Consider the following 16,513-nt stretch of genomic DNA (forward strand, 5'->3'; position numbering starts at 1 on the left):
ATATCTTCTATATGTCTTCTATTTTGTTTACTTCTTATTATATTTTTATTATAAAGCATTATTAGGTATTTAACAAGTTGTTAAAATGACATATAAGCCTATATAATGACATTTGCTCTAGATCAGTCTGAATATGAATTGTGATAGAAGAAAGCTTACATAGAAGTTGGGTGTTGTCAAAGGATTTGGGTTATTTTTGAGTAGACTGAGGTGAAGAGGATAATGTTTCTTGTCCTGCGGTAGCCAATACATTCCAAAGCTATGATGACTTCACAGACATGATGCCATTGGTCCATGGAGGAGAATGAGCCTCAATGCAGAGTCATTCTAAACACAGATGTAACTGAAATTATTTAAGGTTGACCAAGACCACTTCTTAAGTAAAATTTTTGTGCAAGAGGAAATAATGAAATGGGCGTATTCCAGTTTTTATTTTTACTCTCATCACTGTTGACGTCATGCCTGTGGATGTTGTCATGGTCTGGGATCTGATGACCACAGAGAGGTGGCTGATCTAAAGCAGACTTCTCCACCCTGAAGACTTTGACAATCTATTTACCCTTTATGTATAAAAATCACTAGAGCAATTGCTAGCATAGCCACTTGAATGCCATTCTTAGCTGTTTTTTTTTTTTGCATTTGCTCAGGAATCATTATGTAGCTATACTTAAACAGCTAGTCAAATGGTATGGGTAGCTGTCAAATGTCAGTGATGAAAATGTAAAAACAATGTAATCTTTCAAAATAAGAAAGAAAATAATAAGAAGAAATTGGGTACTTAGGAATTTTGGGAATATTTGTGAAGAGAGAAATTGCCTTTTAGGTTACGCTTAAAGGCAAATCTACAAACGGTAGCACTTTGTTTGTGGCACCTTTACAGTTCTGTACAGAATGCAAAGCTCCAGAAAAACACCAGAGAGGATATTAAGCTGCCCCATTTCAAGTTTGGCGTAACTTACTCAAACTTCCCGTCTCTCCAGTTCTGTGAGAATGGTAGAATGTCTTAATCGCACAAAAGTAAGTTGGTGTAATTGGCTGGACTAATGATTTCTGGGTAGATCGATTAAGGTGGTGGTGTGGATTTCAGAGCATGTAAATTCTGTCTATATACACTGTTCTAATGAAACTTGATCTGTTCTAATGAAGGGGTTGATCTATGCACAAATAAATATGATCATACAGCATCAGGACGTGTTTTTCTTTAGTTAAATATGGGAATATTTGTTGGTGGTGGTTAGTCCCTTTCAGACGTTTCTAATTAGAATTTGTCGATATGACTCTACTCTCAAGAATCATTTCTGCGTCAAAAGGACTAATACTTTCCTTTAATGTTACGTCACCGAGACTTCTCAGTCTCTGATTGGCTGCTTCTGAAACGTTCTCCACACGTACTGTTTCGCGTTAGTGGCATTCATGTCAAATGAAATGCCCCAATAATCAGTTTCACCGCGTTTATTGTACGTTATCTAATCAAATTAGATTTAAATAGCGAGAATAAACCATTTCGGTATATGATCGTTTATTTGTTCTGTTTCAGTCACAGTCTAAATAATATTTGATCAGCGCTTCATTAGGTAAACGAGACTCTTAGGTTGAAAAGAAAGACGCTATGACCCGGAAGCAGAGTTTGTCCCTCCTCTCTCTGAAGTGTTTACGTTGCTATCCCCCTCCCTGTGTGTGTGTGTGTGTGTGTGTGTGTGTGTGTGTGTGTGTGTGTGTGTGTGTGTGTGTGTGTGCGCGCGCGCGCGCGTGTGCGTTTATGTATCAAGGATATAATAGTTTTATTCATTCGGGAACAAGGCACCTCAGACGGAGGAACCTTACCTTCACACTGGCCTGAGTCACACAGAAGAGTGTTTAACTGGAGAACTGCACTGGGACACGAGGTAAGTCTGTATTATAGCTGTTCAAATCTTTTATGCATTTTAAAGTATATCGCATAGAATTTAAAGTTGTGATCTAAAATTGATCATATTCTGTAAACCTTGACATGATAAAACAGTTAAGGTATAAAAGTTTTAGTTCCTATTTTCACGAGAACATCAGCAATTAAAACATGAATCGTTTAATGACATTTTACATAAAACAGTTATAAACTCTTTTGCGAACGTAAAATTTGTGTTCTTTCTATGTATCTTTAAATGTTATCATCTGGTTTTTTATTATTAGTTATTCACAGCAGAGCCATACACGGTAGTTAACGAGTCGGGTTTTTTTCATTCAATCTTTTGATCTGTGTTTCGCAAAACCGCTCTGAACGATTCATTCTCATTCAAGGGATTTCAAAATCCCACCCTAATTTACTAGAGAAACGATGAGGGAGATTGAAATGTTATGTACTTAAACTGTATTATAATTCATTTAAAATAGTTTATTTTTTATTACTTTAAATGTAATACACACGTGAGGCTTAACTGATTTTAGGATATATTTTTAACAGTATTTATTAGTGGATCGCTAAATATATATTATTTAAAAGAATCACTGAATCGAATTATGGGATTTAACTGTTCAAAAGAACCGAACGCCGCAAAGGAGCCGAGCTTCTCATCACCACTTAGCCCCAGGGGTCAGTAATATGATACTTACCAGCAGTGACCACCACATGAAGCCCTGGAGAAAGAGGAGGAATTGACTTGAGAGTAGTTGGCTGGTTAATAAGGGGCCATTCATAATCTGTTGCAGACCATTTAGGGCTATTTTTTAACCTTGATTCCATATGTCTCTTTTCTCAGATGTTTCAGATTAAAAATATTTGCTGTATAGGTGCTGGGTATGTTGGAGGTCCGACATGTAGTGTGATTGCAAGCATGTGTCCTGAGATCACAGTAACAGTAGTGGATGTGAATGAATCCCGGATCAAAGCCTGGAACTCTGACACCCTGCCCATCTACGAGGTAACAATGTTAAAGATATAAATCCAAGTCAAAGGTGCACTCTGATTTATTTTCTCAATTAGAAATATTTTACCCTTAAACAAGTGAATAGTACAAAAAATTAGTAAAAGAAATGCTTCATCCATTTACAAATATTTTTAATGAGAATTCTTCATGAAATGTGTCTCTTCTTCTTGCTGTTGTAGCCGGGTCTGAATGAAGTGGTGTTGTCTTGCCGTGGGAAGAACCTCTTTTTCTCCACAGATATCGACTCTGCCATTAAAGAGGCAGATCTGGTCTTCATTTCTGTGAGTGTAACAAACTATTTTAATGTGGTTTTGCATGTTGGTCTGAACACTGATCCTAATATCTTTCTCTTTTGCTCAGGTAAACACCCCAACTAAGACATATGGTATGGGTAAAGGTCGTGCTGCTGACTTAAAGTTTATCGAGGCATGTGCACGGCGGATTGTGGAGGTGTCGAATGGGTATAAAATCGTTACGGAGAAGAGCACGGTGCCGGTCCGTGCTGCTGAGAGCATCCGCAGGATATTTGATGCAAACACCAAACCCAGTCTCAATTTGCAGGTGTGTTTGTGTGAGCGGCTGTTATATGGGGAACTTGACAAAAAAAATGTCCATGAGCCTTAGTCCAGAATTTGTGGATAAATTGTATATAATTCTATAAAGATGTCATTTTTTTTTTAAATCACCTTTTTGCTATTTCAAATACAGTGCCTATAGAAAATATTCATACCCCTTAATGTTTTTTCACATTTTATTATGTTAAACTGCTTTAAATTACTTTTTTCCCCACCTAAATCTACACCCCACTCACCATAATGACAAAGCAAAAACAGCTTATCACAACTTCACAAATTTAGTAAAAAGGAAACACTGAAAAAATGACATTGCACAAGTCTTCATACCCTTTGCTTTGACACTTGAAATGTAGATCAGGAGCATTCCAGTTTCACTGGATCCTCTTTGAGATGTGTCTATACTCCGACTGGAGTTAACCTGTGGTAAATTCAGTTGTTTGGGCATGATTTGGAAAGGCACGCACACACACCTGTCTATATAAAGTTTAACAGCTGAAGTGGATGTCAGAGCAAAAACTAAGCCTGGGGAGAATCTTGGGAGTCAGATACAATGTTTTCAATTAAAAATTATTCACATATTTTAGATAAGTCTATTTTGAGATGTTGACAAAGATCAATGTGAAAAAAATGAAGGGGTATGGAGACTTTCTATACATGTACAGCCACTGTACATGTTGTTATTTTAAACTTTCTATTCATCAAAGAATCCTGTAAAATGTTGCAGTTTCCACAAAAAATAGTAAGCAGCACAATTATTTTAAACATTGATAATAATAAGAAATGTCTCTTGAGCACCAAATATGCTTATTAGAATCATTTCTGAAGGATCATGTGACACTAAAGACTAAAGTAATGGCTGCTGAAACTTCAGCGTTGGCATCACAGAAATAAATGACATTTTATAATATACTGAAATAGAAAACAGTCTTTTAAATTGTAGTTATAATTCACAATTGTAATGTTTTTAACTGTAAAGCTGCTGTAAGCTAACTGTAGCAATATGGGGTGGTGATGGCGCAGTGGATAAGACACATGCCTTTGGTGTGAGAGACCCGGGTTCGAATCCACTGTGAGACACCAATGTGTCCCTGAGCAAGACACTTAACCCCTAGTTGCTCCAGAGGCGTGCGACCTCTGACATATATAGCAATTGTAAGTCGCTTTGGATAAAAGCGTCAGCTAAATGAATAAATGTAAATGTAAATTAGTTTACACAGTCATCATCTACTTGTAAATATTATCTGCATTAGGCTGTTGTTTTAAAAAGGATTTTCTACAAAGGTTGCTATTTTTGCCTCTCTCAAGTGAACTAATAAACTAACTGGATTTGTGAACCTTAGGGATTTGTTCACTGCTCCACTGTGTTAATAAATGACCTTTTCCCGCCTTTGATTACAGGTTCTCTCTAACCCAGAGTTCCTTGCAGAGGGTACAGCAGTGAAGGACCTGAAGGACCCAGATCGTGTTCTGATAGGTGGAGATGAAACTCCAGAGGGTCAAAGGGCCATCAGTGCTCTCAGTGCTGTTTATGAGCACTGGGTCCCCAAATCACGCATTATCACCACCAACACCTGGTCCTCAGAACTTTCCAAACTGGTATATATATATATATATATATATATATAATGTAAATATAAGAATTCAATTAATGATCAAAGTGATAAGAATGAGCCTGATAAGAATTGTTGCCAGAAAAAAGATGAGCGTTTCTATAATAATTTGATACGTAAAACTCCTTTAATTATGATGTGTGTTTTTAGGCAGCCAATGCATTCCTGGCTCAGCGCATCAGTAGTATAAACTCCATCTCTGCCTTGTGTGAATCCACTGGCGCTGATGTTGAGGAGGTGGCTAGAGCCATCGGCATGGATCAGCGCATTGGGAGCAAGTTCCTCAAAGCCAGCGTGGGTCAGTGCATTTGTTGTTTCCATTACCATGTGATATTGTCATCTTAATTCCTCATTATTTGTGCTCTTTATGATATGATAGAATGAGATTCAAGTCAACACATGAGAGTTGTGCTTCAGTTGTGTTTGTGTTTGTGTCTGTATCAGGCTTTGGAGGAAGTTGTTTTCAGAAGGATGTGCTGAATTTGGTGTATCTGTGTGAGGCACTGAATCTCCCAGAGGTTGCTTCATACTGGCAGCAGGTAAACTTCACTTTGAATGCTTATTTAGTAAGTCTTGATGGGATATGTTGGTTTTCGTGAGCCATTATTGAATGGTAAGATGCAAGAAGTCAGATTTAGCTTCGCGTAAAATCATCAAATGGTTGACGGATCATGTCACAGCCAGTTTGAATGTGTGGAGATGCACATGAGAAGTGGATTAATGCCTCAATAAATTACATTTTAATATATACTAAAATAGAAAAATTATTTTAAATTGTAATGATATTTCACAATATTACAGTTGTGCTCAAATAAATAAATCCTTGGTGAACATAAGACATTTATTTAAACAACTTTTAAAATTCTTACCAAGCAAAAACTTTCATATGATAACTTGTCATACGAAAACTCATTGATGTCAACAAATTAGTTTGATAAATTTTGTCTAACCTTTTACTCTGTGCTTCCTTATGTTTAGGTGATTGACATGAACGAATATCAGAGAAAGAGATTTGCCTGTCGGATCATTGACTGCCTGTTTAACACCGTTACAGGGAAGAAAATCGCTTTGTTAGGTTTCTCCTTCAAGAAGGACACGGGAGACACCAGGTACACACAGGGATACTTTGAACCAGTCTGTTTTATTTATAACAACTTTATCACGTTCATTTATGACAAGTCAAAAGCTGTGTCTTTCACTTTTACCTACAAAACACAGACCATGAGATTTCAAAGCATGCGTTAACCATCAACTTTGATTGTTTTAATGAAGATTACACATAGGTTTCCTTGGTTTGAACTATATCCTATTAAAACCATGCAGACTTAAATGCATGCGTAAACACGCCCATGCCCTTGACCTTATCTAGAGTCCCTGAGTAGATGTCATGTCCTTGCATGTGGATTGTTTCAGAAGAGAATTATGACTGTGCTGTTTTTTTTAACCTCCATTCAAGACATAATAGGAATGGGGCCTAAACACAAGCTTCTAACAAATCCCTTCAATAACTTAGTGTGGTCCAAACTCTGATAGCACTAGTGAAAATAATTCTATTATTAGCTTGACAATTTGTCACAAGTTTAATCGAAAAATTCACATGAATTTCAGAATGTTTTATTATTTAATATGTCCATCTTTTCCTAATGGGAACAACATTTAAGGTAATATGAACTCCAGACGTTTATTCAATACCTGGTGATCATGTTATGCAGCACAATTTAAGAATGATTCATGGCATTAATCATTCCTAGATTAACAGCAATGATGGAAGCAAGGAAATCTGACTTTTAGTGCAAATGAGTGAATGCCACAAATTTACTTATTTGATTACTCATTTAGAACTAATGTAAAATCATAAATGTTTATTACACAGTTAGTTCCGATCTTTGAATTTGATTAGCTGAGTGTCGATGTTCAGTCCAACAACACTGTGTTTTTACTAAGTTGCAATAAGTCAAAGGCATTTTTACATTGTTTCGCCAGTAGGTAGGTGCCTACAAGTGAATTATAATAATTAATTGAATTATTCACTTAATACTTCTGTTAATTTATTCAAAAACAGTGATTCATTTAGAAGGAAAGCACCACTATTTTGTGTTGCTCAGAGATGCGCAAATGTTCGTTCTGTTGGACTTTGTTTAGAGGCATTTACAATGGCAGCTGAAAAATAGGCTATTTATTAACCGGTTAGTTTTTTCTTAAACAATATAACCCTCACAGTTCAGTGAGATTTCACAATGAGATTATTCGAATTCTATTCCGTTCCGTCTTTTGGACACCACTTTGAAATTATGGCAGTTTCATAAATCTAATTTTCAATATTGTATAATTTTCTTTAAAAAATATTATTGGTTATTTATTATATTTTTGCTACTGTTCTCTTTTATTCATATAGGGCCTTTTCCACGGCATCATAATCTGTGTGTAAAGGGTAATCTTGTGTTGTAAGTCTCTCCTGTGTTTATGTGTGTTTCAGAGAGTCCTCCAGTATCTACATCTCTAAGTATCTGATGGACGAAGGAGCCAAGCTGCATATTTATGACCCTAAAGTGCTCAAGGAGCAGATAATCCAGGATCTGTCTCAACCCAGCATTTCTGGAGACAACCCAGAGAGAGGTTTGCGTGTTGAGCAGATAAAACTATGCATTAGGTCAAGTCTCGTTGAATGATGGGAGAGGGAGAGAGTGCTGTGTCATGCTGAATGTCATGTAGGGGAGAAACTCACTTATGAGAATGCCGGAGAAAGTTTGCGTCTGCGTGTTTCTGTCTAATTTGCCGTGAATCTCAATCTCTCTGCAGTGTCTGATCTTGTAACAGTTACGTCAGACCCCTATGAGGCATGTGAAAGTGCACATGCCCTGGTCATCTGCACAGAGTGGGACATGTTTAAGGTACATGGCACACAGAAAAAACACAAACTCTATGCAGATTTAGAAAGCACTGATGTATTTTTGTGCCTTGCAAACAATGCATTAATTTCCAGGTATTTTTGGACATTTTCTTACCGTTTTATTATTAATAAATGTTTGATTTACCTATTAATGAATATATTTTAAAATATGACTAATTTTAGAATAAATTATACATTTATGTGTAAATATAATATAAATGTATAATATTCATTTAGAAATATAAAAATGTGTAATACTAAATCATATTTTAAAATTATTTTACAATTAATGCAAAACATATTACAAATGTAAATTAATTGATGTTTGGCCATATATTAATTTATTTAGAAATGTAAACATGTTAATACATTAAAAAACAAATTAGAATAAATGCAGATTTATAAATGTACATGCAAAAATAATATAATACATTTTTGGTGGCAACACTTTATTTGAAGATGTCCTTGTTACACATGCTACATGTACTTACTATTATAATAACAATACATTATGCATAATTACATGCAAGTAACCCTAAGCCATATCCTAACCCTAACCAGTAAGTACATAATTATATAATTATTATAATTATAATTACACTGTTACAAGGACACCTTAAAATAAAGTATAACCTTTTTTGGGCTATATAGTTTATTTACATTCTAAATTAATTAATACAAATATACTATTACATTTACATCTCTAAGTGTAAATTAAAATTTAAATAAATCTGAACAATTTTCCAACAAGTCCTTTTTCAGTTTTGAGCCCTGCCGTGGTACTGAATGATTATCATATTCATATATTATGGTATACGTGGCACTAGTAAAAAAAAAAAAAAAAAAAAAAACACAATGGTATGTCTAAAAAGATTAGTGAAGTATTTCATGTGTTTGTTTTTAGGATCTGGATTATGAGAAAATATACCACAAGATGTTGAAACCAGCTTTTATCTTTGATGGTCGACGAGTCCTGGACCATCTGCACCCTCAGCTACAAAACTTTGGCTTTCAGGTGAGTGGATATTTGTGCAGTTAACATGATTGTGGCTGTGCCCACTTGCCTGACTTCATCACTTTATTAGTTGGCATGGTTTAATGCTGTGTTTTTTGCATAGATCGAGACCATTGGAAAGAAGGTGACGAGCCGAATTCCCTTCACACCATCTGGAGGAGTTCCATGAATCAGTGAACCACCCATCAAAAAATCCAAAGCATAGACACCGACTCATACACACGTGCATGTGCACTTTACACTGATTAAAGTCTTTTGCTGAGAAAACCAAAGTAATGTGTGACCATTGCTGGAAATCTGTTTGTAAAAATGCACGTGCTTTGTGTGCGTGTGTTTTTTTTTTTTAAGACTGAGTTTTATCTTTCACGTCCATTCACAAAAATGCAGTGATTTAATGTTTTAAACACTGTCATTTGTGTCTTAGTTTTTTAAATCATTATTCTTGAAATTTTTTAGAATGTTCTAATGTCTGTGCCATTTCAGAATTTTTTTTAAACATATTAAATGTACACAAAACTGATGTTAATACATTAACATCCCGGTACTGTTTAGTAGTATATTATTGTTTACAGTTATCAGTGTTATAGATTTTAATGGCAAAATCATCTGCTTATTTGAGAGCGATAACAGAAGGAACTACAACTTTTTAATACTAGGACCAATTGGGACATAAAAAACCGCTGTTGCCTTAAATTTAGCATGTGATACCAAACAGCTGTTTGTGTCACTCAGTTATTAATAATTTATTAATCCTCTATGTATTGTTCAACCTGCACTGTGTATGTTATTGTAGAGTCACAGATGTAGCTTTTATAAAATCATCTCTTACTGTACAGGTTTATAATGTCATGTACAATGATTGAAGAAAATGTTTTTCTTAAATAAATATGGACCAATGAAATGAAGCAGTTTTGGCTACTCATTTCACAGGCTTAAATATGGAAGCCAAACATGGCTGAAACAAAAAAACACAATTAACATGATCTTTGACAAGTTTGAATTTAATATATTCTATTGATATTACTTAAATGATACACAATATACAGATCTTTAATCCATTTCTAAAACAACATTACGAGTTACTGCGAAATAATTTTGTAATATGTATAAAGTGACCGTTACACCAAAAATGAAAATTCAGGCATCATTTACATGATGTTCCAGCCCTGTATTATTATTTGTCGCAGAAAAATGACATGAGTAAGAGTAAATTATTACAGTATTTTCATTTTTGTATGAAACATCCTATTAATAGTATTTATACGTTTTACTCGGCTGCCACTGTGGCTCCTTCAGTCTTCCTCTTTTCCAGCAGATTCTTCAAAAAGAATTCACCTAAAAAAAATGAAACGGTATGTTTAAACAAATAAAGTTACAGTATGTGTAATTGTAAGTGCTTCATGAAAAATGCAGTCAATGTTTGGCTGCCCTGAAAGACGAAACTACACCTCTTGTTGTAAAAGCTTTTACAAATTCTAAAGTAGTTATTTTTTTGCAAGCAATACAACAAATGATTAATTTTATTGATGTAGCTGTTGTTGCCCCACGAGAAAATATGGGAGATTGAAAGTCACATGTTTGGGGCATCTTGCACCAGCCAAGCAACTGTCATTGAAAAAAATGGGAATGCTAACAGATCACAGACTGTCAGGTTACCTGCTTTGTAAGAGGAGCGCACAAGTGGCCCACTGGCTGTGTAGACGAAGCCCATCTCCTGGCCAACCTTCTCCAAGAAAGCAAACTTCTCAGGAGTAACATACTCTTCCACCTTCAATCAGACACACACTTTTAGACTGATGCATTCAAGAAGAGATAATGACACTCGGAAAGCGTGACAACTGTGTGATGTTACAGAATGAAACTGAAATGTTGGCTGTTGCTTTTGAATGATTATTTCTGGAAGACTTCTCACTGTGGTCAAATTTGGTTGGCAGTGGCAAATGCATTTTTTATAGCTATTCACTTAATAAATAAATTATTTAATAAAGTTGCCATAGAGAATTCCTCTCACTTAACTATAGGGCACTGGGAGACTAGGGAGAGTGTATAAGATGGTTAGTGAACAGGCTGTGATGTTGGGTAGTTTTATTATTGTTACACCTTGAGATGGCGTTTGGTTGGCTGCATGTACTGCCCCAGTGTTAGACAATCAACTCCAGAGTCCCTCAATTCTGCAAGAACACAAAGAACTCTCACATGTTAATATATGTATATTTATCTACCTCCCGTGATATACGTAACACATCTCTAATTCTAATAAGAATGACCTTTCAGAGCTGCGTGTATCTGCGCATCTGTCTCTCCGAGCCCCAGCATGATGGAAGTCTTCGTGATCACACTGGGTTTCACCTTTTTAGCATGTCGTAAAACACTCAGTGATTGGTCAAAGTTTGCCCGGGGGTCACGCACATGCCTTAAAGTCAAAGGTCAAAGATCAAAGATGAAGAGTGAGAAATGCAATGAAATGTCCAAATTTTAAACGAGAGCTAGTAATTCACTTGATAAAATAGACATTAGATATTTCTGCCATCTAGTGGTGATTGTATATACTAGAAATAAAACAGAAAAAAATAACAAATGAAATATGAAAGAAACATAAAAAGAACACAAATAAAATATATTTTGAATAATATTTAGAATTATTTTTTAAATATTATTTTTTACAAGTAAAAACAACTATATATATATATATATATATATATATATATATATTCTTTTTTTTTTTTGCATAAAAATAAAACATGAAAAAATTAAACACCACTTTTTGAAAGCTGTCTGTGCATCTGGACTTTACAAACAACACTAAAAACATTCTTCAAAAACAATTAAATAAAATAAATAAAAATATTTTTTAAAATGATTTTAAAAAAATACTGCTAAAGAGAGGAATTTTTATGTGAGCACACAAGATCCAGACTGAAACAGCAAGCATAATTGCACTAACCTCTGTAAATCTCTGACAGTCTCTACATTATGTGCATAAACATCAAGCCCAGACAAAGCAATTTTCTCCACTGCTGCCAAATCACCACGGAAATCAGGAGTCAAACACTCTACCAGGATTTTAGGGTTCCTAGGAGAGAAAAGATCATGTATGAAAGAAATGAATAAATGATCTGATTCTAAGAAAAACCCCAGACAAACACTTTCATTTCTGTACCTTTCTTTAAGGTTGGAGACGGTCTTTGCAAAGTGTTCAGCCCCTCCATCAGGAACGTCTGTTCATTATAATAAAAATATGGTCAGAAGTCAATAATAAATGACAATAATGAATTTTAAAGACATCATGAAACCATAATGAAAATGTTGTGCTTCTTGGTCCATGTCTATTCACTTCTATAGGTTATCTGTATGCTAGCATACTACTAAAACTTCACTTACTAAAAATGATTACAACAGATAAACTCATGGCTATAATGCAACTAAATGGATGAGCCTTTTAATATGTCTTAGTTTTACTAGGAAATACATCAATGAGAAAAGCAATGAGCATGGGAAATATCCAAGGCATTTCATGGAGTCTTTCATTTTGATTTGCTGGTGTTTCATGTTTTCTCACCATCTCTGTCCACTGATGTGAGTACTACATAGTCCAGACCCCATGCTGCAATGGCTTTAGCGGTGTTATATGGCTCCTCAGGGTCAAGAGGAGGAGGACGTCTCGCTGTTTTAATTGAACAAAACCTACAGCCTCGTGTGCATGTGTCCCCCATCAGCTATAGAAAGAGTGTGGGAAACCAAGTAGAGGTATTAAGTCAGGGCCATAACGTTGAGATATTGTCCTTGTGTATGTGTGGGCATTTCGCAGACTCAATAAACTCACCATAATGGTTGCTGTGGCAGTGGCATACTCTCCTCCCCCCCAGCATTCCCCGATATTGGGACACCGGGCCTCCTCACAGACCTGTAACAATAACAGTCAATAGACTCGATAATTCAAGGCTTATCAAAGGTTTGGGGTGTGTAAAATATTTTTTCAATGTTTGTGAAATAAGTCCCTTACGTTCAACAAGGCTGCAATTATTAGATCTGTCTTCAGTGTCACATGATCTTTCAGAAATCATAGTGTGTTCATTTGGTCTATTCTAATATGTTGAATTGGTGCAAATCAGTGTTGGAAATAGCGGTTTAATACTTGTTTTGAAAATGGTGAAACATATTTTCAGGATACTTTGATGGATAAAAAGCAAAAAAACAACAACAATCTTTTCTAACAATGTACTTACTGTCACTTTGATCAATTAAATACATCCTTACTGAATGAAAGTATTATTTATTTAAAAAATCTTGCTGACCCCAAACAGTAGAATACGTAGCACTCAAGTCCTATGGACTATTTTTATGATGCTTTATGGTTGATTTTTGTTTTTGGAGCTTGACAGCCCCTGGTCGTATTAGAGAATTGTGTCCATTGTGACCATTGTGTCAGGAAATTGTGTGACGCAGTTGAGATGTCAGGCATGTTTTCAAACACCCACTGTGTGCAGGTTCAGTTCTCGAAGTGTGTTCTTCAGTTTGTTGTAGTTCTTTCCTATAGGGATCTCGGTTTTCAGCCATGGTGGTAGCCTTAGCCTAGCAAAATAAACACAACTGGTTAAATCATATATAATGGACTTTATTATGGAGTCAAAACAATGCCGCATATATTTGCAAGATAATTGAAGTATTGCAAAAAAAAAGTATTGTGAGAAAAAAATATGTTTTGCAAATAAAACCGTTTTCCCCTTTGCGCTTCACGTTTCTGCACGTCTCACTTGTGTTTGCCTGGATCGCACAGAGACGCGCAGAAACGTGAAGCGCAAAGGGGAAAAACGGTATCGAAAGCTCAAACTTGACTGAAAAGCAAAATAAAAGCAGCATTGCAAATAAATGAGTAGATATGGCCATGGAAAATATGTACTGCAAAATCATTGCTTTTGCTCCGTTTCATTTATATTTTGCAAATCTTTTTTTTAATTGCAAAACTTATTTTTTTCTCACAATGCTTCATTTTCTTTTGCAATTATTTATTTTTGTTTACAAAAAGTACATTATTTTTTTTCAACACTTTAATTTTCGTTTGCAAAACTTTATTTTCTTTTGCAATACTTCAATTCTCTTGCAAATATATGCGGCATTGTTTTGACTCCATACTTTATGCATGCATACGTAAAAGTTTAATTATTGCAATAGGTTTTATTATGAGATATCTATCTATATATATATATATATATATATACAGTATCTCACAGAAGTGAGTACACCCCTAAGTGAAAATGTCCAAATTGGGCCCAATTTGGGGAACCATGAATGCCAACATGTACTGTGACATACTGAAGTAGAGACTGGGCCGCAAGGCAGTATTCCAACATGATAAAGACCCCAAACTCACCTCCAAGACGACCACTGCCTTGCTAAAGAAGCTGAGGGTAAAGGTGATGTCTCCAGACCTAAACCCTATTGAGCATCTGTCGGGGCATCCTCAAATGGAAGGTGGAGGAGCGCAAGGTCTCTAACATCCACCAGCTCCGTGATGTCATCATGGAGGAGTGAAAGAGGACTCCAGTGGCAACCTGTGAAGCTCTGGTGAACTCCATGCTCAAGAGGGTTAAGGCAGTGCTGGAAAATAATGGTGGCCACACAAAATATTGACACTTTGGGCCCAATTTGGACATTTTCACTTGGGGGTACTCACTTTTGTGGCCAGCGGGTTAGACATTAAAGGCTGTGTGTTGAGTTATTTTGAGGGGACAGCAAATTTACACTGTTATACAAGCTGTACACTCACTACTTTACATTGTAGCAAAGTGTCATTTCTTCAGTGTTGTCACATGAAAAGATATAATAAAATATTTACAAAAATGTGAGAGGTGTATTCACTTCTGTGAGATACTGTATCTATTTCTCATAAATAGTATTACATCTTAACCCTATAAAGCCTACTGTATCATATTTGATACGCAAATTTCTGAATTCTCTCTAAATTAGGGCATAGTCAAAACTTTGCTGAAAAAAAACTGTTGCACACAATCTACTATATGCTTTCTGTCATGTGATTGATAGTTTATTGTTTTTAACAAGTAAAAGGCCTTTTAGTACAAATCTATTATTTATTTATTGAGGTGAAATCTTTATTGATTTCAATAAAGTTGTGTAAGAATAACTTATTGTATTGATATTGTTAGTAATATTTCAAGACTAACAATTACTGGAGGTTTTTGAGGAATGTTTATTAGTCTCAATCATCATTTTACTGCATTGCATTATAAGTCCCCCTTACAATCAAAACCTTGGAGCTTTGATCATAAAACTAAGCATTTAAATATCATCTTCAAGACATATTCTTGGGAGATATAGTGTGACTTCCAATATTTATATGCATTTTGTGCAAATAGTCTGATTGACATTAAAAAAAGTGATCAGAATTTTACCCTTTGACCATATAAACATCAGAAACTGCACCAATTTCCATATTTTTTGTCAGTTTAAAATTATTATTATTTTTTTTATAAATTGTTCTTTACCAGATAAAAATGCTTTCAGTCATTCAGCAATTAAAACACACACTTTGTTTCTTAACAAACAATATCTATGTGCCTAAAGGAACAACTGATTTTGCAAAGTGATCACTGTAAATCATGGAGAAAAAAAAATACTTTTGTATTGGTATGGCATTGATGACCACAGTAATATCATGAAACTTTGATAAAAACCACGGTACTGAAAGATTTCCACATTCATGTCCATACGTTTACCTTTCTCCCTTCTGTCTCTTCAGGTGGCCTCTGTGTTCCTCCCACTTGCTCTTTTCTGCCAGCTCTCCAGATATGAAGTCCTGCAGGTTCAGTCCATCCTCTTTCATGTGTCTCTTCTTCTCAGTGAGTGTTGAGGATGTGTTGGCGGCAGTGGTCAGTCTGTTACAGTAAACCTGCGACCAGAAGCACAGGACCAGGGCACTCCAATTTAATTTAACATCTAAAAACTTTCATACTACAACACTACCAGTTCGGTTTGCTCAGCATATATTCGTATATTGTTAATAGCATCATGTGCGTAGAAAATATTAAACTCATTTAATATATTTAGTCAATATATATCATACTGTAACTATATTGCAGTAACTTCTGTACTGGCCTGAACCGGTAACGTTAGCTGACACTAAACTATTTGACATTATGTTTTTGTACAATACAACTAAAACAAAACAAAGAAATCACTCACATTAGAGCCCTCAAAGCATTTTGATGGCAAAAACAGAGGATTAGACGAATATCGAACCGCAGCACCACAACTTCTGCTGATTAACGCCATGATTTTATATCAACAATCGCTCTGACATTGATTAACTCACTCTGCATGTTTACGACAAAGACTTCATATATATATACCTGGCAAACCTGTGGATGTGATACGCTTTCATCTTAATATATACATATATATATCAATAAAATCTTATTTAATAATCTTTGTAACAATTCACGTCATTAACTTTGCTTTTCAGTATCTGTATTCGTTTGGTTGTGCCTTGGAAACTGGTGATG

At 35.3% G+C, this 16,513-nt stretch overlaps 2 protein-coding genes across 7 annotated transcripts; one reads left to right on the forward strand and one right to left on the reverse strand.

Moving 5' to 3' along the window:
• The first annotated feature begins 1,354 nt into the window (after positions 1-1,354).
• LOC306873495 (UDP-glucose 6-dehydrogenase-like) lies at positions 1,355-9,896 on the forward strand. The gene is made up of 12 exons (XM_079422827.1): positions 1,355-1,886; positions 2,736-2,897; positions 3,083-3,184; positions 3,264-3,464; positions 4,877-5,074; positions 5,239-5,386; positions 5,533-5,627; positions 6,067-6,197; positions 7,565-7,704; positions 7,888-7,979; positions 8,883-8,993; positions 9,097-9,896. The coding sequence occupies exons 2-12, from the start codon at positions 2,736-2,738 to the stop codon at positions 9,160-9,162; spliced, it is 1,446 nt and encodes a 481-aa protein (XP_079278953.1). The 5' UTR covers positions 1,355-1,886; the 3' UTR covers positions 9,163-9,896.
• Positions 9,897-9,972: 76 nt separating this feature from the next.
• LOC306874066 (lipoyl synthase, mitochondrial) lies at positions 9,973-16,506 on the reverse strand. 6 transcript variants are annotated; one of them, XM_079423790.1, is made up of 12 exons: positions 16,361-16,494; positions 16,194-16,266; positions 15,728-15,900; positions 13,472-13,565; positions 12,817-12,897; positions 12,553-12,709; positions 12,154-12,211; positions 11,938-12,066; positions 11,261-11,406; positions 11,094-11,164; positions 10,650-10,761; positions 9,975-10,328 (listed from the first exon to the last, which is right to left on the reverse strand). In XM_079423790.1, exons 1-12 carry the CDS (start codon positions 16,390-16,392, stop codon positions 10,261-10,263), a joined length of 1,194 nt encoding a protein of 397 aa, XP_079279916.1. In that variant the 5' UTR covers positions 16,393-16,494; the 3' UTR covers positions 9,975-10,260. The 6 variants fall into 6 exon arrangements, with proteins under 6 accessions (XP_079279919.1, XP_079279916.1, XP_079279914.1 ...); XM_079423788.1 differs by having other exon boundaries at positions 16,194-16,269; positions 16,361-16,484; XM_079423793.1 differs by lacking the exon at positions 16,194-16,266 and having other exon boundaries at positions 9,973-10,328; positions 16,361-16,506.
• Between the last annotated feature and the right edge of the window lie 7 nt (positions 16,507-16,513).

This window comes from Barbus barbus (genome assembly GCF_936440315.1).
Source record: "Barbus barbus genome assembly, chromosome: 8".
NCBI lineage: Eukaryota > Metazoa > Chordata > Actinopteri > Cypriniformes > Cyprinidae > Barbus > Barbus barbus.

Excerpts from the sequence above, each read along its gene's own strand:
- LOC306874066 (XM_079423788.1), bottom strand. The coding sequence starts at position 16,392 with ATGAAAGCGTATCACATCCACAGGTTTGCCAG. Across the intron at positions 16,270-16,360 it reads CACATCCACAGGTTTGCCAG|CAGAAGTTGTGGTGCTGCGG; the intron begins GTATATATATAT and ends GGCGTTAATCAG. Across the intron at positions 13,566-15,727 it reads AAGAGACAGAAGGGAGAAAG|GCTAAGGCTACCACCATGGC; the intron begins GTAAACGTATGG and ends TTATTTTGCTAG.
- LOC306873495 (XM_079422827.1), top strand. The coding sequence starts at position 2,736 with ATGTTTCAGATTAAAAATATTTGCTGTATAGGTGCTGGGTATGTTGGA. Across the intron at positions 5,387-5,532 it reads GTTCCTCAAAGCCAGCGTGG|GCTTTGGAGGAAGTTGTTTT; the intron begins GTCAGTGCATTT and ends TGTCTGTATCAG. Across the intron at positions 7,980-8,882 it reads CAGAGTGGGACATGTTTAAG|GATCTGGATTATGAGAAAAT; the intron begins GTACATGGCACA and ends GTTTGTTTTTAG.